At 36.2% G+C, this 26,822-nt stretch overlaps 1 protein-coding gene across 14 annotated transcripts in view; it reads left to right on the top strand.

Annotated features, from left to right (window-relative positions):
• The window catches only part of NBEAL1 (neurobeachin like 1), a 197,668-nt gene that overhangs the window by 91,120 nt on the left and 79,726 nt on the right, over positions 1-26,822 (top strand). For 13 of the 14 annotated variants that reach the window (XM_032278592.1, XM_032278593.1, XM_032278589.1 and 10 more), the window contains 13 exons: positions 3,306-3,395; positions 6,614-6,782; positions 7,219-7,352; positions 8,955-9,114; positions 9,222-9,324; positions 9,873-10,029; positions 12,709-12,867; positions 14,631-14,790; positions 16,032-16,120; positions 18,750-19,325; positions 19,667-19,842; positions 21,464-21,617; positions 21,917-22,045. In XM_032278592.1, the coding sequence (XP_032134483.1) occupies positions 3,306-3,395; positions 6,614-6,782; positions 7,219-7,352; positions 8,955-9,114; positions 9,222-9,324; positions 9,873-10,029; positions 12,709-12,867; positions 14,631-14,790; positions 16,032-16,120; positions 18,750-19,325; positions 19,667-19,842; positions 21,464-21,617; positions 21,917-22,045 (2,256 nt within the window). The remainder of the gene's footprint in view (positions 1-3,305; positions 3,396-6,613; positions 6,783-7,218; positions 7,353-8,954; positions 9,115-9,221; positions 9,325-9,872; positions 10,030-12,708; positions 12,868-14,630; positions 14,791-16,031; positions 16,121-18,749; positions 19,326-19,666; positions 19,843-21,463; positions 21,618-21,916; positions 22,046-26,822) is intronic. The other variant, XM_032278591.1, reaches the window with a different exon arrangement.

Genomic DNA, 26,822 nt, shown 5'->3' with positions numbered 1-26,822 from the left:
TGAATTTTCAAAGGAAGGTGAGAAGCAGTAAAAATTAAGGTATACCTCCTCAACTAGAGTCCAAATACTGTCATTATATCATCCCTGTGGTATTAATGGCAATAATTATAGTTGGAATTTGTACTAATGAATTGACTTCAGTAAGTGAAACTGTTTGTATTCTTATAGTTTACTAGAAAGAGATGAAACAGAATTGTGCTCAGTTTTTAAAATGTGATATAGCAAAAATTTAAAAAAAAGAGAAAAAGAAAAATGTTCGCTTCTAAAGGAGAAAAAGGCCAGAAGGTACATTGGCTCATACTTGTAATCTCAGCGCTTTGGGATGCCCAGGTGGGAGGATCGTTTGAGGCCAGGAGTTCCAGACGAGCCTGGGCAACATAGCGAGACGTCTGTCTCTACAAAATATATGAAAAATGCATAAAAGTTAGCTAGGCATGGTGGCATATGCCTGTAATCCCAGCTACTTGGGAGGCAAAGGCAGGAAGATCCCTTGAGCCTAAGGAGTTCGAGGCTACAATGACCTGTAATTGCGCCATTACACTCCAGCCTAGGTGACAGAGCAAGACCCTGTCCAAAAAAAAAAAGGGCCCAGCACAGTGGCTCATGCCTGTAATCCCAGCATTTTAGGAGGCTGAGTTGGGCAGATTACTTGAGGTCAGGAGTTTGAGATCAGCCTAGCCAATATAGTGAAACCCCATCTCTACTGAAAATACAAAAAATTAGCTGGGCATGGTGGCAGGCGCCTATAGTCCCAGCTACTTGGGAGGCTGAGGCATGAGAATTGATCGAACCTGGAAGTCAGAGGACTGAGATCGCACCACTGCTCTCCAGCGTGGGTGAGAGAGCAAGACTCCATCTTAAAAAAAAAAAAAAAAAAAGTAATATATTATGATCATGTACCAGCTGTCTAAACTAGAAAAAGATATACAAAAATGTATAATCTCACAAAACCAAAACATTTTCTGTAACATTTAGTATATATGTTACATGTAACAGTTAGTATAATGGAGGCAATTAGTGTTGTTTTTGCCACTTCTTTTCTTCCTCCCAGTTCTTTTGTCCCTCACAGTTCTTTTGTCTTTTTTCCACTCAGTCCTTGCTGACCTCAGTTGCTTTTATTAGATAAGTAAAAGGAAAAAGGACTTGCATATAATAGTTACTTTTTTCTACCCCACCACCTTACACCTTTTTTTCTTCTGGAAACAGGTTCTCATTCTGTCACCCAGGTTGTAGTGCAGTGGTGGGATCTTGGCTCACTGTAGTTTTTAACTCCTGAGCTTAAGCAGTCCTCCTGCCCTCAGTCTGAGTAGCTAGGACAACAGGCATGTGCCACCATGTTGAGCTTATTTTTTTGTATTTTTTATGGAGACAGGGTCTTACTCTGTTGCCCAGGTTAGTCTCGAACTCCTGGGCTCAAGTAGTCCTTCCACCTTAGCCTCCCAAAATGTTGGGATTACAGGAATGAGTCACCGTGTCTGGCCATACTTTTAAATATTTATTTTTTGTATCTTACCTAATAAAATTTACTTGTTAGTTTTATTTTCTTCCATCTTTTTGCTGTGGTACATTTCAAACCTAGAGAGGACTCAAAAGAATGGTAAAGTTATATCCTATATACTCTTTACCTAAATTAACCAATTAACATTTTACTGTACTTGCTGACTTTGTCTCAAATCATTTGTGAAAACAAAGTGATGTAGCTATCAAGACACTTCATCCCTATATGTTTCTTCTACATAATCATTATCTACCTAAGAAAATGGTCCATAATTCATCTAATATACAATCTATCTTCAGATTTTTCTGAAAATATTTGTATAGCCTTTTAGAAATGAATTCTGGATCCAGTCAAAGTTTATGCATTGCATTGGTTATAATGTCTCTTGAGTCTTATATTTTTGTTTGCTTTGTATAACTTCTTTTCCCAAAGATACCTGTTTGTTTATCTTATGTTATTTCTTGTGAAGAATTGTATCTTATACCTATTTTCATTCTCCACTGTATAGCATTGATAGCTAAGAAATTATTGCATATATTCCAAACACTGTATTTAGTGGCAAGTTCTAGATGTGTGACTTTTTTTTTTTTTTTTTGGTTTTTTTTTTTTTTTTTTTTTTTTTTTTTTTTTGAGACCGAGTCTTGCTCTGTCACCCAGGCTGGAGTGTAGTGGTACAATCTAGGCTTACTGCAGCCTCTGCCTCCCAGGTTCAAGCAAGACTGAGAAGGGATGCATGGTAAATATCACCTAAAAAGGCATAGACTGTAAAACTGGGTTCTACATGTATTTGGGTATAGGACACAGAGCAAGAGGAGATGAGACTAGAGAGCAAGGTCACATTATAGCAAACCTCCTATGTCAGAGTAAATAATAGGCAATGGATAGAATTTTAAGTAGAAGAGTAATATCAGGTTTGCATTTTAGAAATGGTCTTAAGCTTCAGTGTGAAAGTTGGATTGGAGGGGTAGAATTCTAGAGGCAGTCATACCATTAGGAGATTATTGTGTTAAAACAGGTCACAGATCCACAGTTTTTAGTCACAGACTAAGGTAGTAACTGGAGAAAGATATGACTGTCTCTGAGACTGATAACATTTACATTAAGTATTCATTTTATAAATGTCATTTTCCTCAACTATTTAAGAGGAGAACAATAGCTACAGTATGTGTGCTAAAATTTCTAGGGTTATTTTCTTTTGGTATGGGGATTAGATTCAAGGATGCTTCATTACTCGAAAATGCAGATATAGTATAAAGTTACATGTCTTTATGAATGGATGACTGAGCTCTTACTCTGAATATAGCCAGGATTGTCTGGCAGCAACACTAGGGAAAATAGTATCTTATATCTGTAATTGTACGTTTATATCATGATATAAATATTTTTTTGTTCTGTGATATCTCTTATCTCTCATATTATTCACACATTTATGTGTATCACGAAATTATGACTAGGGAAGTGCTAATGGGAATAAAGCATTGAATTTTTTTTAAGCCAAAAATCTGTTCTCATATATTTGTTTAAAAGAGAAAAATTTTAAAACTGTGACTGGCAAATAAATTCTAGTTATAGCTCATCTGTCAGATGACAAGCAGCAGTGAACTACTTTTCAGAAGTGGGTGCTTTAGAATCTAATTCCTGATTCTTTTAAGAGATAGAGAACAGTAATATTAAAATGCACTTGATGGATATCTTATCATTGACTATCCTATATTCCTTTTTATATTATGGTAAAATGTTCTATATGTGGTTTAAGTTACATTTTGTTCTAATTGGGTCATTTGCCTTATTTTTCTTTTATTCTTAGGCCTGCAAAAATTCAATCTGTCTTGATTTATCTACTAATTGTTTGCATGGAAGATTAACAGGAAACAAAGTAGTGAACTGGGACATTAAGGTAAATTAAGAGTAAATGTTGGGCAACATATTATACAAATTTACTGATACTCTTTTTTTTTTAAGATAAAGTTTCACTCTTGTTGCCTAGGCTGGAGTGCAATGGAACGATCTCAGCTCACTGCAACCTTGGCCTCCAGGGTTCAAGCGATTCTCCTGCATCAGCCTCCGGAGTAGCTGGGATTATAGGCATGTGCTACCACACCCAGCTAATTTGGTATTTTTTTTAGTAGAGACGGTGTTTCTCCATGTTGGTCAGGCTGATCTCAAACTCCCGACCTCGGGTGATTTGCCCATCTCAGCGTCCCAAAGTTCTGGGATTACAGGTGTGAGCCACATGCCTGGCCAAGTTTACTGATACTCTTATTAAAAATTTTGTTTTTTAAGCACCACCAGATTGATCTAAATAATAGATAAGTGATTAACGTAGTTGAATGACTTGGGTTTGAAATGTTACCTTTGTAAGCCAGGTCTTTTGAATTACCAGGTCCTTTGAATAATGTTGTTCCTTATAAAGTGAGTGAGAAAAAAATCGATTCCTGGCAGGGACAAATGTCTGTGAGGAGTTTGCATGTTTTTTGACATGTCTGTGTGGGTTCTCAAATCTTATTTGTCTTCTTCATTGGCTTCATATTTATGTCACAGCTGGAAGTTTGCTTCCATTTAGAGGCTTCTACTTACTTTGCAAGATCAAATTAACTGCTCTTGTGGGTATCCATAGTACTTTATCATTTCACTTATTTGGCATATAGTAACTGTTTGCTTAATGCCCTAGTAGCCCATAAGAACTTTGAAGGAGGGGGTCACTGCTTTTTTCTTTATTGTAACCAGTTCCTGGTACAGAATTATGCAACAAATAAGTGTTGACTGAGTGATTAAATTAGTAAAGGTTGTTTAGGGTGATCTCTTTTATAGTGTTTCCTTAAATGATATTTTATAGAAGTTATAACCTAAGTAAAATAAAAAGAAATACAAAAGATAATTATAAGAGGACTTGCTGGTAAATCAGGAAAAAAGAAAACTTTTCTAACGAGTTAACACCAACCAAATACATTTATTTCTGTGAAACAGAAATCATTAAGATAATTTTGCCTGTGTAGAAGTGAATCTATCAATTAGTATCAATTTCATATTTATGGTATATAAAACATTTTCTCCTTAATTTAGGGATAAGAACACTTACTTTTTTTCTTTTTTTTTTTTTTTTTTTTTTTTTTGGGCCCCTTTTTTGCCCTGTCACCCAGGCTATAGTGCAGTGGTATGATATCGGCTCACTGCAACCTCTGCCTCCTGGGTTTAACCAGTTCTCCTACCTCAGCCTCCCAAGTAGCTGGGATTACAGGTGCCTACCACCATGCCTGGCTAATTTTTATGTTTTTTAATAGAGACAGGGTCTCATCATGTTGGACAGGCTGATCTTGAACTCCTGACCTCAGGTGATCAGCCTGCCTCCACCTCTCAAAGTGCTAGATTACAGGCATGCGCCACCACACCCGGCCAGAACACTTTTTCTTATCTGTTAACATAGTAAGATTTACGACATGATTGACAATTCATAAGTTAACTTTTGCTTCATTTGTAAGACTGGTTTTACAAAGATGATTCCATGTAGTATTATTATATATAGAAACTTGTTTATGTATGCCATACATACCTGAAAATCAAAGCAGTTTTTTGTGCCCTGAGTTACAGCTATGCGGATGGATTATTAACTAGTTAGATTTTTGCTTGATGTGGAGATCAAAAAGCAACAGAATTATCAAAAGAAAAATAATTGTATTTTTATGCTGTAGCAAAGTCAAAGACCCAACATGTTAAATGCAATGACAACTGGTAAAATAATATTTGCCATCCAAAGAGTTAATTTACTTACTTATACAAAGAACTCTTCAAAATCAGTATGACAAACAGTCAAAACAAAGTAGAAGATATGGACCAGGCACAGTGGCTCACACCTGTAATCCCAGTACTTTGGGAGGCCATGGCAGGCAGATTGCTTGAGTCTAAGAGTTTGAGAACAGCCTGGGCAACATGGCAAAACTTTGTACAAAAAATACAAATATTAGCTGGGTTTGGTGGCACATGCCTGTAGTCTCAACTACTTGGGAGGCTGCGGTAAGAGGATCGGTTGAGCCTGGGAGGTTGAGACCACAGTGAGCTGTGATCTGGCCAGTGCACTCCAGCTGAGTGACAAAGTGAAACCCTGTCTTGAAAACAACAAAAACCCAACAAAGTAACATATTTAGGATGAACAAGTCTAGAGATCCAATGTAAAACATGAGGACTATGGTTAATAAAATTACGTTTTATTAGGGAGTTTTGTTAAGTAAGTAGATTTTAGCTGCTCTTGTCACAAAGTAACTATGTGAGATGATAGAAATGTGAATCTGGGTCACTATAGTAACCATTTTATTATCTGTGTGTATCCTACAACATTATGTCGTAAACCTCAAATATATGCAATAAAATGTATTTCTCAGAAAACAAGCAAAGAATACGAAGAGGTTGTTTGCAGACTTAAGTTACGTCCACATGGCAATTCAGAACACTTTAATAATAATAAGAGCAAACCTTGTATGGCATCAACTGTATGTCAGACACTATGTACTTTTTATGTATTAGCTTAATCCTTGCAATACTTTATGAAGTAGGTATTATTGTTATCCCCATTTTACAGATGAAGAAAATGAGGTCAGTGATGTTTGTAACTTATCAAAAGATAGAGAAAATATTTTATTAAACTACCCAAAATATCCAAAACTTTGAACTTTGGCTGAAATAACCTCTCCATCTTTTTGTTAACTAAAAGTCAAGGAGTCAGTCATATTTCTACCACCAAGTGCATTTTTTTCATTATTTATTATCTTGTTTATTATGCCTAATTGCCTAGTGACAGTTGTTTCTCCATTATTGGGAGTTACCTTATAAAGTCCACTTAATGGGGTTATGTTTCATTTGCCTATGTTGGAAATCCCTAAACTTTGGAAAACAAAGATGCAGTAAAAATGGTCTGGCCTGATCTCTCTTGAGTATTGATTATGGTGACCCTTGAGGCTGCTCTTTAAAGCATCTTCCTACACAAAAGTTTCTTCAGCCTAGGTTATCCTATACATTGCTTAAAGGTTTATCTAGTAAATTATAATGTCATACATGTGAAGATATTATGTGACAAAATTGTCCTTGTTTTATAAGATTTAAACATTATAATTTTCCCTTTAGGATATCATAAACTGCATAGGCGGGTTAAATGTACTCTTTCCTTTATTGGAACAAATCAGCCACTTTAGTGAAGGACAGTTTCCTGAAGAAAAGAATGAAAGCACAGTTCCTGAATCAGTAACACCTGTTGAAGGAGATTGGCTCATATTGACTTCCACAAAGGCCTCAGGTATTATGATGAAATTAACACAAGATAGTCACTGAGAAATTTGAGACTTAATTGAGAAATAGAGGAAAATATTTTGCTGTCATTAGGAAGAAACTTAACCATTTGTAGCTATAGCAGCTGTTCCTACTTTTACAAATATCATTCAGAAAGTTTATAATACTTTCATCAAAAAACTAAAGATAACTCTCCATTATCCTTAGTTTCTACTGTTAGTGGAAATATGACCACACTGTTAAATTTATAGTAGAAAAAATATGTGTATGTAAATATGCAATATTGCAGTTGCTGCTTTTTCTGATTCTGTTGTACAGTGGAGCCTTGGAAGCCAACTGCTGACCAGATTTCTACTGTGTGACAGGATGCATTATGATGTAGAAAACTTGATATGAAAGTTATTAGAGTAATTGTGGTAATTAATATGTTCCGGATTCCACAGAGTCAAGACTAGAGAGAAACCTAGTCGCAACCTTTATCTTGATTGTAAAACATTTTATTCAGAGACATCCTATCAACCAGGACAATCTTATTCACTCCCATGGAGTTGCAACTCTTGGTGCTTTACTTCAGAAGGTGAGCCAGTCTAACATTGTGTTGATATAGCTAATGATTGTGATTTGGAGTTGATGTTTGGATTTCTTCTTTCTAATGTATGTGTGTGTGTGTGTGTGTGTGTATATATACAGATATATATATATATATATATATATATATATATATATATATTTTAATTGTACTTTAAGTGCTGGAGTACATGTGCAGAACATGCAGGTCTGTTACATAGGTATACTTGTGCCATGGTGGTTAGGTGCATCCATCACCCCATCATCTACATTAGGTATTTCTCCTAATGCTATCCCTCCCCTAGCCCCACCACCACCCCTGGACAGTCCCCAGTGTGTGATGTTTCCTTCCATGTGTCCATGTGTTCTCATTGTTCAACTCCCACTTATGAGTGAGAACATTCAGTGTTTATTTTTCTCTTCTTATGTTAGTTTGCTGAGAATGATGGTTTCCAGTTTCATCCATGTGTTCTCGTTCAACTCCCACTTATGAGTGAAAACATGCAGTGTTTGGTTTTCTATTCTTGTGTTAGTTTGCTGAGAATGATGGTTTCTGGCGTCATCCATGTCCCTGCAAAGGACATGAATTCATCCTTTTTTATAGCTGCATAATATTCCATGGTGTATATGTGCCACATTTTCTTATCATTGATGAGCATTTGGGTTGGTTCTAAATCTTTGCTATTGTGAACAGTGCTGTAATAAACATATGTGTTCATGTGTCTTTATAATAAAACAATTAATAATTCCTGGGGTATATACCCAGTAATGGGATTGCTGGGTCAAATGGTATTTCTAGTTGTAGCTCCTTGAGGAATCGCCACACTGTCTTCCACAACGGCTGAACCAATTTACACTCCCACCAACAGTGTAAAAGCATTTCTATTTTTCCACATCCTCTCCAGCACCTGTTGTCTCCTGACTTTTTAATTATTGCCATTCTAACTGGTGTGAGATGGTATCTCAGTGTGGTTTTGATTTGCATTTCTCTAATGACCAGTGATGATGAGCGTTTTTTTCATGTTTGTTGGCTGCATAAATGTCTCCTTTTGAGAAGTGTTTGTTCATATCCTTCACTCACTTTTTGATGGAGTTTTTTTCTGTAAATTTGCTTAAGTTCTTTGTAGATTATGGATTATTAGCCCTTTGTCAGATGGGTAGACTGCAAAAATTTTCTCCCATTCTGTAGGTTGCCTGTTCACTCTGATGATAGTTTCTTTTTAATAAACATATTTTTAAGGAATATTACCACTTAAGTTATATTAATGGATATGGTTTGTTTCACAGGCAGCTTTTAAAAACTTGTATAGGATCATCTTATACAAGAAATACTTATTTTGGATAATAGTGTATAATCTTTGATTTATACAACCTTGTTTGATAGCTTTATATTTGAGATATTGAGAAATGTAAGACTAGTTTAGGAATATGACATTAGGAGAATATATTGTGGTATAACATCAGAAAAATCAATACTTAAGTTTATATTTTTCTAATGTAGGTTTTTCCATTTTTATTCTTAGTAGATGTTCTGAATTAATGATTTAAAATTATGGCTTAATGACAGTTATTTAAACTGAACTATGTGGAACCTTCTTCTGTTTGATTTCAGGTGCCAAGCACCTTGATGGATGTTAATGTGTTGATGGCAGTTCAGCTACTAATTGAACAAGTATCATTAGAGAAAAATATGCAGCTCCTGCAACAAATGTATCAATATTTACTCTTTGACTTTAGTATTTGGAACCGTGGAGATTTTCCCTTTCGAATTGGTGAGAGCAGTCTTTCAGATAAAAATTTTATAGTTGTTTAAGAAATGTATAACTACTTGTTGACCTTATTTTAGCTAAATAACTTACCACTGAACTTTCTATTTTAGGTCACATACAGTATCTTTCAACCATCATTAAAGACAGCAGGAGAGTTTTCCGAAAGAAGTATGGTGTGCAGTTTCTTCTAGATACACTTAGGATTTATTATGGGTATGATGCCCTTGTTCCTTCTCCGTTTGATATGTTGTTTTCTGTCTGCTACTTGATTGGAATTTGTAGACTGTAGACTTTCTCTTTACCGGCGATTCTAGTATGTTTTAGCTGGAGAGAGGTAGGATAGAGTGGAGATTAAAATGATGAACAGTGGGTTTGAATCTGGCTTTCATTAATTGTGCAGCTATAGGCAAATCAACCTCTCTGTGCTTGAGTTTCTTCATTTTTGAAAGGAGATAAGAAAACTGTTACCTCCTTTGGTTGCTTTGAGGATTAAATTAAATGAATTAATAATGTAAAACACTTAAACTATGTCTGCTATGCAGTAGGTGTTGTATTCACGTAAGCTATTTTAACATTTTTAATTTTTGTCACTGAAACTCTTAAAAGATTTTCCGTAAAAAGAAAGCAAGCCAAAGTTACCTTGAATCTCAGAATTACATGGCAAGATCTTTTTTTTTTTTAACACTATCAATTCTTTTATATAGAAAATATAGAAATGTAAAAATTAAAATTTCAATTCTTTTACTTGTTTTCTGTTTCAGGAATGGTTGTAAATATAATGAACTATCTCTCGATGATATTCGAACAATAAGGACTTCTTTGTATGGACTAATTAAATATTTTCTGTGCAAAGGTGGATCTCATGAAGAGATACAAAGTATTATGGGGTACATAGCTGCTACTAATGAAGAAGAACAGGTATTATGCCTAAGATAAATCTACTTTTCCTTTTTAACATTTGAGTTGCTACATCATCTTTTGAACCTATGTATTTGTCTAGTTAAACACACACACACACACACATTTTTTGAGACAGAGTCTCACTCTGTCTCCAGGTGCCAGGGTAGAGTGTAGTGGTGCAATCTCTCGGCTCACTGCAACCTCCGCCTCCCGGGTTCAAGCAATTCTCCTGCCTCAGCCTCCTGAGTAGCTGGGACTACAGGTATGTGTCACCATGCCCAGCTAATTTTTGTATTTTTTGGTAGAGATGGGGTTTCACCATGTTGGCCAGGATGGGCTCGATCTCTTGACCTCATGATCGACCTACCTCGGCCTCCCAAAGTGCTGGGATTACAGGCATGAGCCACCGTGCCCAGCCTAGTTAAATATTTTAAGAGTAAAATATGTGTAGTGTCATATTCAATGTTATGCAGTTAAGAAGTAAATTTTGTTTTATTTTATTTTATTTTTTTGAGATAGAGTCTTACTCTATCACCCAGGCTGGAGTGCAGTGGCATGATCTCAACTTACTACAACCTCTACCTCCTGGGTTCAAGTGATTCTCCTGCCTCAGCCTTTTGAGTAGCAGAGATTACAGGTGTGCATCACCACATGGAGCTAATTTTTTGCTTTTTTTTTTTTTTTTTTTTTTAAGTAGAGACAGGATTTCACCATGTTGGTCAGGCTGGCCTTGAACTCCGACCTCAAATGGTCCACCCACCTTGACCTCCCAAAGTGCTGGGATTACAGGTGTGAGCCACCACTCCAGGCCAGAAGTAAATTTTATCTACTAACCAAATTGTTTGTAAAGTATATGACAGTGTAATTGAATATTCTAGTTAGCTACAAAATGTAATATATGGAAATGGTTGTTTTGTCTGGCAGTTCTGAAGCCTGTTTTTATAGTCCACATGGTGTATGTTTACCTGTCATCAAAGTTACTGGGTAGATTTCTAACATAACCTAGGTTCATAAAATGTTACATAAGGCCAGGCACAGTGGCTCAAGCCTATAATCCCAGCACTTTGGGAGGCCAAAGTGGGTGGGTCACAAGGTCAGGAGATCACCATCCTGGCCAACATAGTGATACCTCATCTCTACTAAAAATACAAAAAAGATAGCTGGGCATGGTGGTGCACACCTGTAGTCCCAGCTACTTGGGAGGCTGAGGCAGGAGAATCACTTGAACCCAGGAGGTGGAGATTGCAGTGAGCCAAGATCGTGCCACTGCACTACAACCTGGGTGACAGTATGAGACTCTGTCTCAAAAAAAAAAAAAAAAAAAAAAACAACATAAAGAGAAAATTATAAATGTGTTTCGGGTTTTACATACATTTCCCATTTAATCCTCAGAACTACGCTTTAAGTCAGTGGTTATCATTGTTTGGCCCCTAACCAGCTTTACCTGAGAACTTGTTAGAAATGCAAATAGACTACTGATTCAACTGCTGAACAAAGCCCTCCAGATTTTTCTGGTGCAAATGGTAAAATTTGAGAGCCATCACTATAACATATACAGACCAGGAATTACTTTTTGCATGGATGCTTTTGGAAATTTATATTCAGAAAGATTATGTGACTTAAAAAGTCATACAGCTGATAAACCTGAAACTAGAAACTAAATGTTTTCTTAGTGCCATTTTTGTGCTCTTCCAGTATAACCTCCTCAATACCACAAATTTAAGTAGATTTATGTTAACTAGGACATTTTTCCCTCTATATGTAATATTTATTACATACTCAGTGGTTACATAGCTTCATTATCGGTATTATTTAGATGAGTTACTGCAGGCTATTTTCCTATAAGATTGGACTACTTAAAAAAACTCATTATTCCCTTCTTACTTCATGATTGCTGTATCTGTGATTCATTGCCAGCAATATTTTTTTGGCCAATTCAGTCAAAGAGTTATTTGTTGAGGACTTACTGTTTATACACAATAATATTAGACATTATAGGTAATATAATGATGAATTATTATTCTTTTAAGCTAATAGGGTGGGGTCAATAAGAGAGGTTTACAAATAACTATATAAAAAAAAGAGTATGAAAATATCTATAAGGGAGATACAAAGTTCTGTGAGGTTTTCATAAGAGGGTTTTATATGTTGCAGAGACAAGGAAAGACTTTTTGAGGAGATGTCTTTTCATGTAGATAAAGCAGGATAGATATGGTTCCAACAGGTAAATTTGAATAGTGATAGGGATATACTAAAGGAAATTGAATAAGACAAAAGCAGGTCTGGTTCAAAAGATATCAGAGGCCAGGTACAGTGAGCTGGGTGGATCACTGGAGTCCAGGAGTTTGAGACTAGCCTGGGCAACATGACAAAACCCCGTTTCTACCAAAAATACAGAAAATCAGCCAGACATAATGGTGTACATCTGTAGTCCCAGCTACCCCTGGGAGACTGAGGTGGGAGAATCACCCAAGCCTGGGAGGTTGAGGCTGCAGTGAGCTGTGATTGTCCCACTGCACTCCAGCCTAGGTGACAGAGGGAGACCCTGTCTCAAAAAAATATATATCATCAGATCCAGTAAAGTTAAAACATTAGAGTATATAGGACTTAATTAAATGACTGTTTGTGGCTTATGACCTTATTTGTGCTTGTACATATGAATGTGGTGAATTGTTTTGTGTTGTTTAATTTTAAAAGCTCTTTGGAATTTTGGATGTGCTCTTCAGTCTCCTACGTACCAGCCCAACTCGAGGTCAGCTTTTCTTACTGCTTTTTGAACCAGGAAATGCTGACATACTGTATGCCTTGCTCTTAAATCAGAAGTACTCTGACAGACTAAGAGAAATCATTTTTAAGGTAGAAATATTTCTTAAATATCTTTGTATTTTGGGGCATTTGCGGGTATATGAATTTTCTTGCAATATAGCCATTCTGTGACTGTAAATTATTTTTATATCTATTTCTCTAAGTTGTTCAACTTATTTTTATATATAGTTTTTATGTTTTAGTTGTTTACATATTTAAAAACTAATTATATTGTAATCTGAAAATCATCTCAGTGGAATATTCACTTTGTCATACCATCCTCAATATAAAACCTCTCATCTTCTTGACTTGGTGGGTCTATGTGGCAATTCAGAACATTTCAACCGTTAATAGCTAACTTTATGTAGCAACCACTGTATGTCAGGCATTAAGCATTTTTGGTATATTGGCTTACTTAATCCTGCAACAACTTTATGAAGTGGGTATTATTACTATTCTCATTTTACAGATGAAGAAACTGAATCCAGAGAGATCAGCAACGTATAAAATATATAGATGAATTGCTTCACAAATGTTTACTTATCCTTGAAAATTATTTTAATTTTAATAACTGTTACTTAAATGGATTATTAGATTGATCCAGAGGTGTATTGACACACATTTGTTCTTGCAAGCTACATGGTTTGTTTTCATCTAAGCCTTTCCCATTGAGAAACAAATTTTTTAATTATTTCTCTTTAATTTGCCATATAATTAAACTAGAGTTTTAAGCATACTGATGATTCAAATACAGGTGCATTTCAGTTTGCTCTTGTCCCCCAGCCTGGAGTGCGATGGTTTGATCTCGTCTCACTGCAACCTCCACCTCCCGGGTTCAAACGATTCTCCTGCCTCAGCCTTCCTAGTAGCTGGGATTACAGGCTTCTGCCACTATGCCTGGCTAATTTTTGTATTTTTAGTAGAGACGGAGTTTCACCATGTTGGCCAGGATGGTCTTGATCTCCTGACCTCGTGATCCGCCCACGTTGGTCTCCCAAAGTGCTGGGATTACAGGCGTGAGCCACCACGCTCAGCTATTCTTTTTCTAAATTTGTTTATTTTTTTGAGATGGAGTCTCGCTCTGTCACCCAGGCTGAAGTGCAGTGGTATGATCTTGGCTCACTGCAACCTCTGCCTCCCAGGTTCAAGCGATTCTCCTGCCCTAGCCCTCTTAGTGGCAGGGACTATAGGCACGGGCCATCATGCCTGGCTAAGTTTTGTATTTTTAGTTGAGGCAGGGTTTCACCGTATTGACCAGGCTGGTCTCGAACTCCTAACCTCAAGTGATCTGCCCACCTCAGCCTCCCAAAGAAGTGCTGGGATTATTGGCATGAGCTACCATGCCAGGCCCAGTTTATTCTTAAATCCATTTTTACGTAATAGTATAATATGGAGTGCTCCTCCCTATTAAATTCATTTATGCCTAGCATTCCATTATTGGAATACTAGGCATGCAGGAGTTATTTATATCCCACTGCTCAAGGTCATCACCAAGGTCTGATTTTTCATACATGTCTTCAATCCAAAAAATTGCAACCTCCAGCATAAATGGGTTAATGCTGAGGTTTTTATACTTAAGAATAAAATAATGCTCCAAAAACAAAGTATAGCAATATTTTATTCTATAAATTAATAGCGTTATTTTAATCTATAAGTTAATATTGCTATGTTAATGGCAATACTTAACATTAAATATTAATACTAATGATATTTACTAACAATATTTAATGTTAATAAGTTAGCATCGTTAATGTTAACTTAAGTGACAAACTATTAGTTTTCTATATTGAGAATATATTACTTGTTGTGACCAGATTATGGAACAAATGTTGAAATGCACGAATGTTTATGAGCGTAGTAAACAACATATTCGACTCAGAGACGTTGGCTACTCAGGACTGGGACTCCTTCTTAATGAAGCACTTGTTAATACTTCTCTTATTAAAAATCTCACCAATCAAATCATAAATACAGGTATGAATAAGGCTGATAAAGTTAACATATATAAGAAATGTTTTTTCCTATAAGTTTTTTCATACCTTTTTCAGGCTGCTTTTAAAATGATCTGTTACAGCTGGGTGCGGTTGCTCAAGCCTGTAATCTCAGCACTTTGGGAGGTGGAGGCAGGCTGATCACCTGAGGTCAGGAGTTTGAGACCAGCCTGACCAACATGGAGAACCCTGTCTCTATTAAAAATACAAAATTAGCCAGGCATGGTGGTGCATGCCTGTAATCCCAGCTACTTGGGAGACTAAGGCAGGAGAATCACTTGAACCTGGCAGGCGGAGGTTGCAGTGAGCTGAGATCACGCCATTGCCCTCCAGACTGGGCAACAAGATTGAAACTCCTCTCAAAAGTAAATGAATACAATGATCTGTTACTTGATTCAGCAGGGTCTTCCTTGGTTACCGTGTCTTGTGTAGTTTTGTTGTTTTTGTCTCTCCAGGGCATAGCACAGTTCCTTACTCAGTAAATGTTTATTGACTCAGTGATTAAGCTAATAACTGAGTCCACAGAACAGGAAAAGGACACTACGGAAATTGTGTACAAAAGATTGTTTTTTCTTTAAGGAGCTTAAATTTTTAAAGGCAAATGAAAACTAATTTCAGATATTCTTTGTGGTTTCTTCTTTTTGTTTGTTTTGGTTTTGGTTTTTGGCTTTTCTTTTTAGAGACAGAGTCTTGCTGTATTGACCAGGCTGGTTGTGCAGTGGCTAGTCATAGGTATGATCATAGCCCACTGTAGCCTCATACTGGATGCGGTGATCCTCCAACCTCAGCTTCTAGGTAGCTGGGACTGCAGGCATGTGCCACCATACCCTGCTTCTAATTTTCTTAAATAATTCTTTTAGTACTTAATGACAAACTATAGAATTTATGCCAGATGCTGGGAGTTTGGAGTTATGAGGTTCTTTGTCTTGAGTAGTTTACAATCTTGTTGATAAGACATGTACATAAAAAGATAAATACTAATAAAAGAGCCATGCAGTATGGACAGTATGTTCAAGCAATCAAAAGAAAGTAACAGTTATTTAGGGTTGATTCAGGAGGATGTCAAATATTCTAAACCTATTTTTTTCTTTAAAATTTGAACACACCTATAATTCATATTTTAAAATGAAATAATTATTTCAGCATTTTATACAAGTATTATGCACAGTTCTTTCTTGGGTTATCTCTGGTATTTAATTTTAACTTTTTATTTTTCTGCCATAGATCCTGTTATTAATTTCAAAGATCTATTATCTGTGGTATATATATCTCACAGAGCACATATAAATGTTAGAGTGGCCATCTGCAGAAAGGTTAGTAAACTCTTAAGATGTATTTTAATGATAGCATCTTTATCATGCTGTAAATAACTTTGCATTAGTATTTTGCAGCAGATACAAGTTTTCATTTCTCTTATTTTATAAATGACATAATTTTATAAGTAAACAATTTTCTTTTTGAAGTAAATTAACTTTATGTAATCATAAGAAATTAGCATTTGAATGTTTTCTTAGCTCTTCATGGTCTCCTGCAAATATGTTCTTTCCAGAGTCAAAAATTTATTACCAGAGAGTAGTTTTTTTATTAAGAACCTTCAATGATTGTGACCAATTCTAATTCATATACCGTATTTTAGAGTTTTGAATCTTTTGAACTTTCTGGGAATAATTTTCTGTAATCTGTTTATGAGTATTTCAACAATGATTTGTCTTCAGTACACAGTTAACCTTTAACTAAGTCAAGTGACAGTTATCCTGTCTGCCCCTTTCAGATCATATCTTTCTCTGTCTTCCACTGGTACCATTGACCTGTCTAATTTGCTTCCTTGCTTTTTAAAAAAATTTTACCTCCTGATTTTGTTATGTTATGTATGTATGTATGTATGTATGTATGTATCTTATCTATCTATCTATCTATCTATCTATATCTTTCTATCTGGAGAGAGACAGCATTTATATATATATACATACACACACATATATACACACACACATATATATGTACACACACACACACATAGTTTGTTTAACTGACAGAAAAGAAAAATATATATTTGTTTAATATGTGTATATATATATGTATGTGTGTGTGTGTATATATATATATATGATTTCTTTTTCTCTTTAATGGCTATATAGCGTTTCATTGTATTGCTATCCTCAAAAGTATTATCTGGTTCCTTATGGATACCTGCTTTTCCATGTTATAAACTGCTGTTATGAATGTCTTTTTATGTTTTCCTATTTGTGGTAATACATCTGTAGGACATACTCCATGAAATAGAATTTCTGTATCAAAGGGTATTAATGTTTTACATTTTGATAGATTTTTCCACATTGTCCTTCAAAATAACTGTACCAGTTTACATCTATACAAACATTGTGTGTGATAGTGATTATTTCCCTGTATGCTCAGTTCTGAGTATTTGAAGCAGGTCTTATAAATTGATCCTTTCCTTTTCATGTATAATTAGATAGAAACAGCTCTCAGTGCAGCTTGGTTTTATCTATTATTTGTGTATAAAATAGGTACAAAGTAAGTCTTATTTTATGGAAACGTTAACGTCATGAAAGCATGAGGAGTTTCTTTGCCAAGTAAAGCTTAATGTGGAAGGAAAAAAAATTGGTATTCTGTATGTATAAAGTAACAGTGGCTCTTGGATTGATAATAGCATTAGTAAGAAAGAATCTTCACATCATTGTGACTCCTTGCCTTCTGTACCAACATATATTAGTACTAGTAATATTGAAGTCCTTACCAACATTTTTCATCTCTTGCTATGAAATTTGTCAGAGCTAAAACTTCTGTTAAGAGAGATACTCAAAAGCCTGAAAGTTAAATTTCTTTTCATCTACATAGAATTTTATCGGCTTTGTGATAAAATTGTCTTAAAAGATCTTAAGTGAATATCTAAAGGTTTTTAAGAACTTGTATTTATCTAAAAATTGAAATCAACGGATAGTAGAGATCATACATATTCCCATGTCATTGTTTACTGTTCTGGCTAGGCAGTGGCATCCATCTTGCTGAAATTCATTTTCTGGAATTAAAGTTTAGTTTTGTTCTGTTTGTATAATATAGACTTAATAAACAATGTAGACTTTAGTGTAGACTTACTGAACAAAAATGTTTTTGCAAAAGCAACCATTAGGCTAGGCACAGTGGCTCATACCTGTAATCCCAGCACTTTGGGAGGCCAAGGCAGGCAGGAGTTCAAAACCAGCCCGACCAACATGGTGAAACCCTGTCTCTACTAAAAATACAAAAATTAGCTGGATGTGGTGGTGTGTGCCTGTAGTCCCAGCTCCTTGGGAGGCTGAGGCAGGAGAATTGCATGAATCCAGAAGGCAGAGGTTGCAGTGAGCTGAGATCACACCACTGTACTCCAGCTTGGGTGACAGAGCAAGACTCTGTCTCAAAAAAAAAAAAAGCAACCATTAACTTTCCCTGAAAAAAAAAATGAGACAGAAAAACATTCTTGGTGTACTCAGGTTCTATCAAATGTCTTATGTGTCCTGTTCACTCCCCTAATGCCTCCCTTATATGTCCTTTTTGCTCCCCTGTGCCTAGCACATAGGAGGTGTACAATAGTATTTGCTCAACAAATGTAGTGGGCTCATGGAAAGTATTTAGTTGAAACAATGTTACTCTATTATTTAATGTATACCATCATCCTATTCATTTTAATTTTCCTTTTTTATCTTTCAGCAAATATTTTAGTTCACCCTTACTCTGTACAATGAGTAGTATGGAGATTTGTTGGAAATACAATGCCAGTCTTTCAAATAGTTTATAATCTAATTAAGAATATAATATTTGAAAGTATATTATTCTGTAGTTTCTCATTAAATTACTTTATTATTAAAATAACTGAAAAGAGACTTTTTAATATAAAGTACTGTGTACTTTTTGAAGAATTTTGTATTCTTAACCTTTTTACAGGTTTTACAAATTTTGCAGTTTCACCCAGATGCAGCACATCAAATATCACAACAAGTGGGGTGGCAAGACACCTTAGTGAGGCTTTTTTTAAAAGCAAAATTTGAAAATGGAAATACTCTTCATAAGCACAGTAGAGCTGTTTTAATGAAAGACAATGATAAGAATATGTCAACTGAAGATACTAAGAAGAACTTTGATGAAAAAACAGATGAGGAAAAAATCACCTCTTTTTCCTCAGCTAAGATGTCTTCAGATCAGTGGAGTTTGGAGGATAGACGCTCTTTAGACTCAAACACACCATTATTTCAAGAAGATAGCTCTGTGGGAGAATTGTCTTTCAAATCAGAGAATCAAGAAGAATTCTGGCATAGCAACCCTTCACATTTGAGTTTAGATCTCAGTGGAATTGACTCATGTGAAATGAGTGATAGTGGAAGTCAAGTGCCAGACAGTCTGCCCAGCACACCATCCCCAATAGAGTCTACAAAATCGTTTTCTGTGCACTCTGACAAAGAAAGCAGCATCACAAATGATATGGGCTTTAGTGATGACTTCTCTTTACTTGAAAGTCAAGAGGTAAAATTGCTTATTTTTCCAAATGCTATTTTTATTTTCATGTCTGCTACATACTTCTAATCCTTAGAAATATGTGAGCAGTTGTTAACAATTTTATATTCATGTTCTAAGTTTCATGATCCAAGGTTTAGAAACTTAGAAGTCACTAGATTATGAGTTTCTTGAGAGCAAAGCTAGTGTCTTATTCATCTTATATCTTTAGGGCCTAGTAAAGTTCAGGTTCATTAAAGCACTTTAGAAATATGTTAAATGATTACAATGAGTATATATAATGGTTCTTATGATGTGCTTTGAACAACTACACTCTCTAGTTGTTTTAAATTACTTTATCTTTTTCATAGAGATGTGAGGAAGAGCTTCTTCAATTACTGACACATATTTTGAATTATGTAATGTGTAAGGGACTAGAAAAGTCTGATGATGATACTTGGATTGAACGAGGACAAGTGTTTTCAGCATTAAGTAAACCGGGAATATCCAGTGAGCTACTTCGACCATCAGATGAAATAAAACTAATGTAAGCATTTAGTTAGTGATTTTCCATCTTCCTTTTGGCGAGAGCAGGAGTCTAAAATAATTTTAGTTATTGAACATTTATTCAGTATTCTGTGGATATAAAAAGGGATAAAAAGAGAAACTTTACACTCAGTACCTTTTCCTATCTTTTGCCATGCTAGTAGGATCTAAAGAGGAATCCCAAACTTACTCCAATATGAGGAGGTTTAAGTCTTATGTAAATCTGGATCATAAGGGATTACAGATTTTTTGTTTAAACTTTTTTTTTTTTTTTGAGGACTTGATACATTGTTTTCTGCAGGCTTGTCTAAATTTGAGTGTTTCCATGCTAAGAGAAGGGAGTTATGTTTTCATGAAAATTATTTCTCTGAAGGATTTAGGGTTCCTTGTAGATCAAGCATGTCTTACCCACAGGTTGCAGGCCACATGCAGCTGAGGATGGCGGCCCAACACAAATTCATAAACTTTCTTAAAACATTATGAGATTTTTTTGCAATTTCTTTTAGCTCATTAGCTATTGTTAAAACGTATCATTAAAATATTATTAGCGTATTTTATTTTATTTTATTTTTGAGACTGAGTCTTGCCGTGTTGCCCAGGCTGGAGTGCAGTGGCGCAATCTCGGCTCACTGCAACCTCGGCCTCCCAGTTTCAAGCAATTCTCCTGCCCCAGCCTCCTGGGTAGCTGGGATTACAGGCCCACACCACCGCGCCCGACTAATTTTTGTATTTTTGGTAGAGACAGGGTTTCACCATGTTGATCAGGCTGGTCCCGAACTCCTGACCTCATGATCCACCCGCTTCAGCCTATTAGCATATTTTATGTGTGTCCCAAGACAATTCTTCCAATGTGGCCCAGGAAAGCCAAAAGATTGGATACCCCTGCTGTAGATAATAGGACTCTGTATTGGTAGCATACGAGGGAAGAATTAAATCTTTTCTTCCACAGGGCTAGATCCTCTGTAAGGCATAATAAGGGTTTCTTCTCTAACCTTGGCAATTGCCAGCTTTAAAGAAACTAAGTATCTCATTAAGGATGGAATGTGAATTATTGTCATAGTTTTTTTATAGTCAAGTAAAACAGGGAACTTTTACTTGGACTTTTAATACTAGGTATATTAAAAATAAATACTCCAAACATTTCAGTGTTTCTCCATTATTGTTAAACTCCACTTACAGGCCTGGCATGGTGGCTCATGCCTGTAATCCCAGAATTTTGGGAGGCCGAGGCAGGCTTATCACCTGAGGTCAGGAGTTCAAGACCAGCCTGGCCAACTTGGCAAAACCCCGTCTCTACTAAAAATCTAAAAATTAGCCAGGCCTGTTGGTGCATGCTTGTAATCCCAGCTACTTGGGAGGCTGAGGCAGGAGAATCGCCTGAACCTGGGAGGTGGGGGTTGCAGTGAGCCGAGATCATGCCATTGCACTCCAGACTGGGCAACAAGAGCAAAACTCCGTCTCAAAAAAAAAAAAAAATTCTTTTACAATGTCTTAGGGTTACCTGGTAGTAATCGTGTATCTTTGGAGATACAATGCTGCCTCTCAAGCTGTTTTGTTTTGTTTTTAATGTCCTATTTTTCTGAGCTCATAATGGTTTTAAGAGGAATTTGTTTTTCATTTAGTTTGCTACAAAAGATGTTAGAATGGGCAGTCTCAGAAAACAGAGAAGCGAAAACTAATCCAGTAAGTGCTGAAAACGCCTTCCGACTAATGCTGATCATACAGGACTTTCTTCAGTCAGAGGGACTAGTTAATCCAAACATGTGGACTGAGAAGGTGCAGTAATATCTCTTTAAAATTATGTTTTGAGTAATTAAGAACTTTATTCAAAGACAAATTTTGTAACCCCTCTTTTTAGAGCATTAATACATAATCAGATTCAATAAACATAGATAAGATGTGATGAATAGTCACATATTTTGTTAGCTATTACTAGTATGATCCTTTTGGCTTTTGTCAACTGAACATTAGACTAGTTTTTGAAATATTTGTGGTTTGTATTAATGTTGGGGAAAATTGATCAGTAAATTGAAAAACGTAATGTTTTTATTTCTCAATTTTTTCCTTCGTGATAGCTTTTAGAGGATATGATGCTGCTCTTTGACTGTCTGTCAGTCTGGTATTCTGAAAATCCATTATGGGTAAAACTCTCTCAAATTCAGATCCAGTTGCTTCTAGGATTCATTGGAAGGGGTAATTTACAGGTTTGTCCATTTTTTATATTATTTTTTGTGCTTGCATGCAGTGTAGGTATTATTTATGTAACAAGCAAATGATAATGTCTTTTTGGTATTTTAAGTTTTTTATTAGTTCCAAAACTATCCATGATTTCACTTGGAGTTTTGAGGAGCTTGAGAGGCAGTTAATTTATTACTTCTCCCTGATTATTAACAACTTCATATAATTTTAAGGCTTTCTTTTATAGGATTTGTATATAGCTTATATTAGTATATCATCTATATTCAGTATAACTACCTAGGTGCTAGGTAGCCTGCAACAATTGTTTATATACCTATGATTTAGGGCTTGCATTTTTTAGAAAAATTATTTTTTAAATTACTCCTTTCAATTTTTTTCTGCTATTTTACTAATTCACAATTTTTACATTCCATCTCAGTTTTTTTTTATTTATCACACACTAAATACCTACAAAGTACTAAGCACTGTGCTAGATTTTAGAAATAAAGAGAAGTAAAATATTGGTCACAAGGAATATTTATTCTATTTTAAATTAAAAATGGAAAAGGCTGAAAAATTTGATGTGAATTTTGGTCTGTCATTTTTCTACTTACATCTGGGTTAGATTAGTCATGGTAGGAATTTAATAGCTATTTACCTGACCCTTTTTATTTTATTTTGATGTTTCCATTTTGTATTTGGTGCAGGAAGGTTGGGGTAGGACTGGCTTCTGATTTACATAAACTAGATATAATATTAATAAGAACATGGAGAGGTTAAAATTCTGACATCAGGTTGCTATATATATATATGTGTGTGTGTGTGTGTGTGTGTACATATATATATGTGTGTATATATATATATATATATTTTTTTTTTTTTTTTTAAGACAGAGTCTGTGTCTCCCAAGCTGGAGTACAGTGGTGCGATCTTGGCTCACTGTAACCTCCACCTCCCAGGTTCAAGTGATTGTCATGCTTCAGCCTCCTAAGTAGCTGGGACTACAGGCACTTGCCACCACGCCTGGCAAATTTTTTTGTGTTTTTAGTAGAGACGGAGTTTCACCACGTTGGACATGCTGGTCTCGAACTCCTGACCTCATGTGAGCCACCCACCTCAGCCTCCCAAAGTGCCAGGATTACAGGCATGAGCCACTGCATCTGGCCACTCTATTTTTTTTTTTTTAGACGGAGTTTCGCTCTTGTCGAGGCTGGAGTGCAATGGCGCAATATCAGCTCATCGCAACCTCCGCCTCCCAGGTTCAAGCTATTCCCCTGCCTCAGCATCCCGAGTAGTTGTTATTACAGGCATGCACCACCATGCCTGGCTAATTTTGTATTTTTAGTAGAGATGGGGTTTCTCCATGTTGGTCATGCTGGTCTCAAACTCCTAACCTCAGGTGATCCACCCGCCTCGGCCTCCCAAAGTGTTGGGATTACAGACGTGAGCCACCACACCTGGCCCTGGCCATTCTATTTTTAGAATATCATAATCTGATGATTCTATTTTTTATTTTTGTTTATTTATATTTTTTATTGTGAATGCTGCAGAGAAGTAATTCTATTTTTAATAGATATTTATCTTTCATTATAAAAGTAACACTATTATTTTCTAATCATTGTAGAAAATAAAAGCATAGAGGAAAATGTAAATAATTCACCTTCCTATAACATAAGAGAAAATAACTGTTAGTATTTTAGTATGTTCTTTCTTTCTTGTTCTATGAAGATATCTTTTTCAGAAGTCATGTATTTGGGTTGCTTTGTGTTTTTTTCTTTTTCTTACTGTTATATAAAACTTATTTCCCTGTTAGTAATAGAGTTTTTTTTTTCTTTCATCCTAAAATTAACATATATTCATTGTAGAAAACTTGGAAAATATGGAAAAGCTAAACAAGTATGTGGGCATTAAAGTACACAAATGGTGAAAGTTTGAATTATACAGACTTTAAATGTAATTCTTAAATATATGAACTAAGAACTTTTTTTTAAATAAAAGACTCTTTCTCTAGTAACTGTACTCTGAAACTAATCCTAAAGTAATAATCTAAAATATAGAACTGGCCAGGCACGGTATCTCACACCTGTAATCTCCGCACTTTGAGAGGCTGAGGTGGGCAAATTACTTGACCCCAGCAGTTTGAGACAAGCCTGGCCATCATGACGAAACCCCATCTTGGGAGGCTGAGGCAGGAGAATTGCTTGAACCCAGGAGGCGGAGGTTGCAGTGAGCCAAGATCACACCACTGCAGTCCAGCCTGGGCAACAGAGTAAGACTCTGTCTCAAAATTAATTAATTAATTAATTAAAATAAAATACAGAACCACCTTTATACACATAGATATTCAGTATATTATTCTTTTTTTTTTTTTTTCAACCTAGAAGTAGAATGAGGATAGCCTTTTTGGCTTTTTCATTAATTTTAGCCTAATGACTACTAAAGTTGTTGCAGTTAGCATGCCAGGTAGTTCTTTATTTTAGATGTTAGGACTTTTTTTCCTTCCATTTGTAATTTATCCTCAGCATTTTTTAATTTGATGAAATTTCCCTAAATAAACAAAATGTCTATTTATTTAGTTCACCATTATGTATTCATTGCCCATTCCATAATAGGGGCTCTATAAGTACTCATTAAATAAATGAATAAGCACAGCACCTGCAAATACAAATAAGACAGACTCTTCTCTTTTTTTTTCTTTTTTTTGAAGATGGAGTTTAGCTCTATCATCCAGGCTGGTGTGCAGTGGCACGATCTCAGTTCACTGCAACCTCTCCGCCTCCCAGCCTCAAGCAATTCTCCTGCCTCCACCTCCCATGTAGCTGGGACTACAGGCATGTGCCATCACACATGGCTAATTTTTGTATTTTTAGTAAAGATGGGGTTTCACCATGTTGGCCAGGCTGGTCTCGAACTCCTGACCTCCTGTGATCTGCCTACCTTGGCCTTCCAAAGTTCCAGGATTACAGGTGTGAGCCACCGCACCCAGCCCAGATAAGACTGATTCTATCTACTAGCAGTTAGTGACCTAAAACATTTCTCACTAGCCCGTTGGGTAATTGGATTCTCTCAGAAATAAAAGCCTACTTTCCTGAGGTTGTACACTTTAAAGGCTAGGACAGGAATCTCTTTCTGTGTAGGGGTTATAATAGAGCTGCCTGAAAACTTGATTTATTTGGCTCATACATGTTAATTAATTGCTAGTGTTTAAGTATTAAGAAATTTTACATAAAAACCAAGATTTCCCAGCTTGTTTCAAAAATAGGACTGCATGGTCATTGATTCATTTAGATGTACATATTGTCTCCAGTTAGCCTGGTTCCTTACTCCCCCTGTTGCCTTAGCTCAGCCAGTGATTCCCATCCCTGGCTGCACATGAAATCACCTAGAGGAACGTTCTAAACATACCTACGTAGTGCATCACCCATAGTAATTAATTCAGAATGGGGTGAAACTAGGGCTTCATTATTTTTTTGTTTGTGGTGTGTGTGTGTGTGTGTTTTGAGACGGAGTCTCTCTCTGTCGCCCAGGCTGGAGTACAGTGACACGATCTTGGCTCACTGCAACCTCTGCCTCCTGGGTTCAAGTGATTCTCCTGCCTCTGCCTCCCAAGTAGCTGGGATTACAGGCATGTGTCACCACGCCTGGTTAATTTTTGTGTGTTTAGTAGAGATGGGATTTCTCCATGTTTGCCAGGCTGGTCTCAAACTCCTGACCTCAGGTGATCCACCTGCCTCGGTCTCCTAAAGTGTTGTGTTTACAAGTATGTGCCCCGACACCCAGCCTGGGCCTCAATATTTTTTGTAATTCCTCAGGTGACCCTAATGCAGTACGATTTATAATAAGGGGGAAAGGAAGCATTACATGTATGTGATATGTCAGTATCCAAAATTAAAGCACTGGTCAAGTAAATTATATTCATTAAAAGTATCTTTATACTTTTAAATAAATGTGTAAACTTAATGTTTATTTAATGTCATGACATTAAGTTAAAAGCAAACATTGGATATTTAACTCTTTATGTAAATAGTATTTTCTTAAATACATAGCAAAAAAAAGCCCAGAATATTAACACTGGTATTTCCTGGATGTAGGAATTGTGTGACATTTTTTTCTTTAATTTATTGGCCCTTATTGGAATTCAGTTCCTTTAGTTGGCTTCAAAGACTAAAAGGTGAGAAGAGGGATGGGTTGGGGGAAAACATGAGCAGGATAGAGAAATCAAAGCTTTGAGTTATGTTAGAGATTGTTCCCTCCAATGCTGTTTACATTGCTAAGATTTACATGGAAAGAGTACCTGAAGTCTTTTGTTGCCTTATCCTGCAAAGACCTGTGTGTACAGCCCGACCAACTTTTGGCACAAATACATTCTTGCAGTAGTTTCAGGTTCTAATCATTTTTTAAATTTTCTTTTGCTTTTATTTGGGAAGTAATACAGATCCAAGTGAGATTATAGGGTTAAGGGAGAAGGAGACCCAATATGTCATTTTCCTGCCTTAATTTTAAAACTTAGGTCTTTCTGTAGCCCACAAAAAAAGGAAACCCCCAGGCCGGGCGCGGTGGCTCAAGCCCGTAATCCCAGCACTTTGGGAGGCTGAGGCGGATGGATCACAAGGTCAAGAGATCGGGACCATCCTGGTCAACATGGTGAAACCCCGTTTCTACTAAAACTACAAAAAATTAGCTGGGCATGGTGGTGCGTGCCTGTAATCCCAGCTACTCAGGAGGCTGAGGCAGGAGAATTGCCTGAACCCAGGAGGCAGAGGTTGCGGTGAGCCAAGATCGCGCCATTGCACTCCAGCCTGG

This window comes from Sapajus apella, unplaced genomic scaffold (assembly GCF_009761245.1).
Source record: "Sapajus apella isolate SASKATOON/1434 unplaced genomic scaffold, GSC_monkey_1.0 scaffold10, whole genome shotgun sequence".
In the NCBI taxonomy this organism is placed as follows: domain Eukaryota; kingdom Metazoa; phylum Chordata; class Mammalia; order Primates; family Cebidae; genus Sapajus; species Sapajus apella.
The sequence above is the reverse complement of the archived record's forward strand: the minus strand, read 5'-3'. Positions and strand labels throughout refer to the sequence as shown.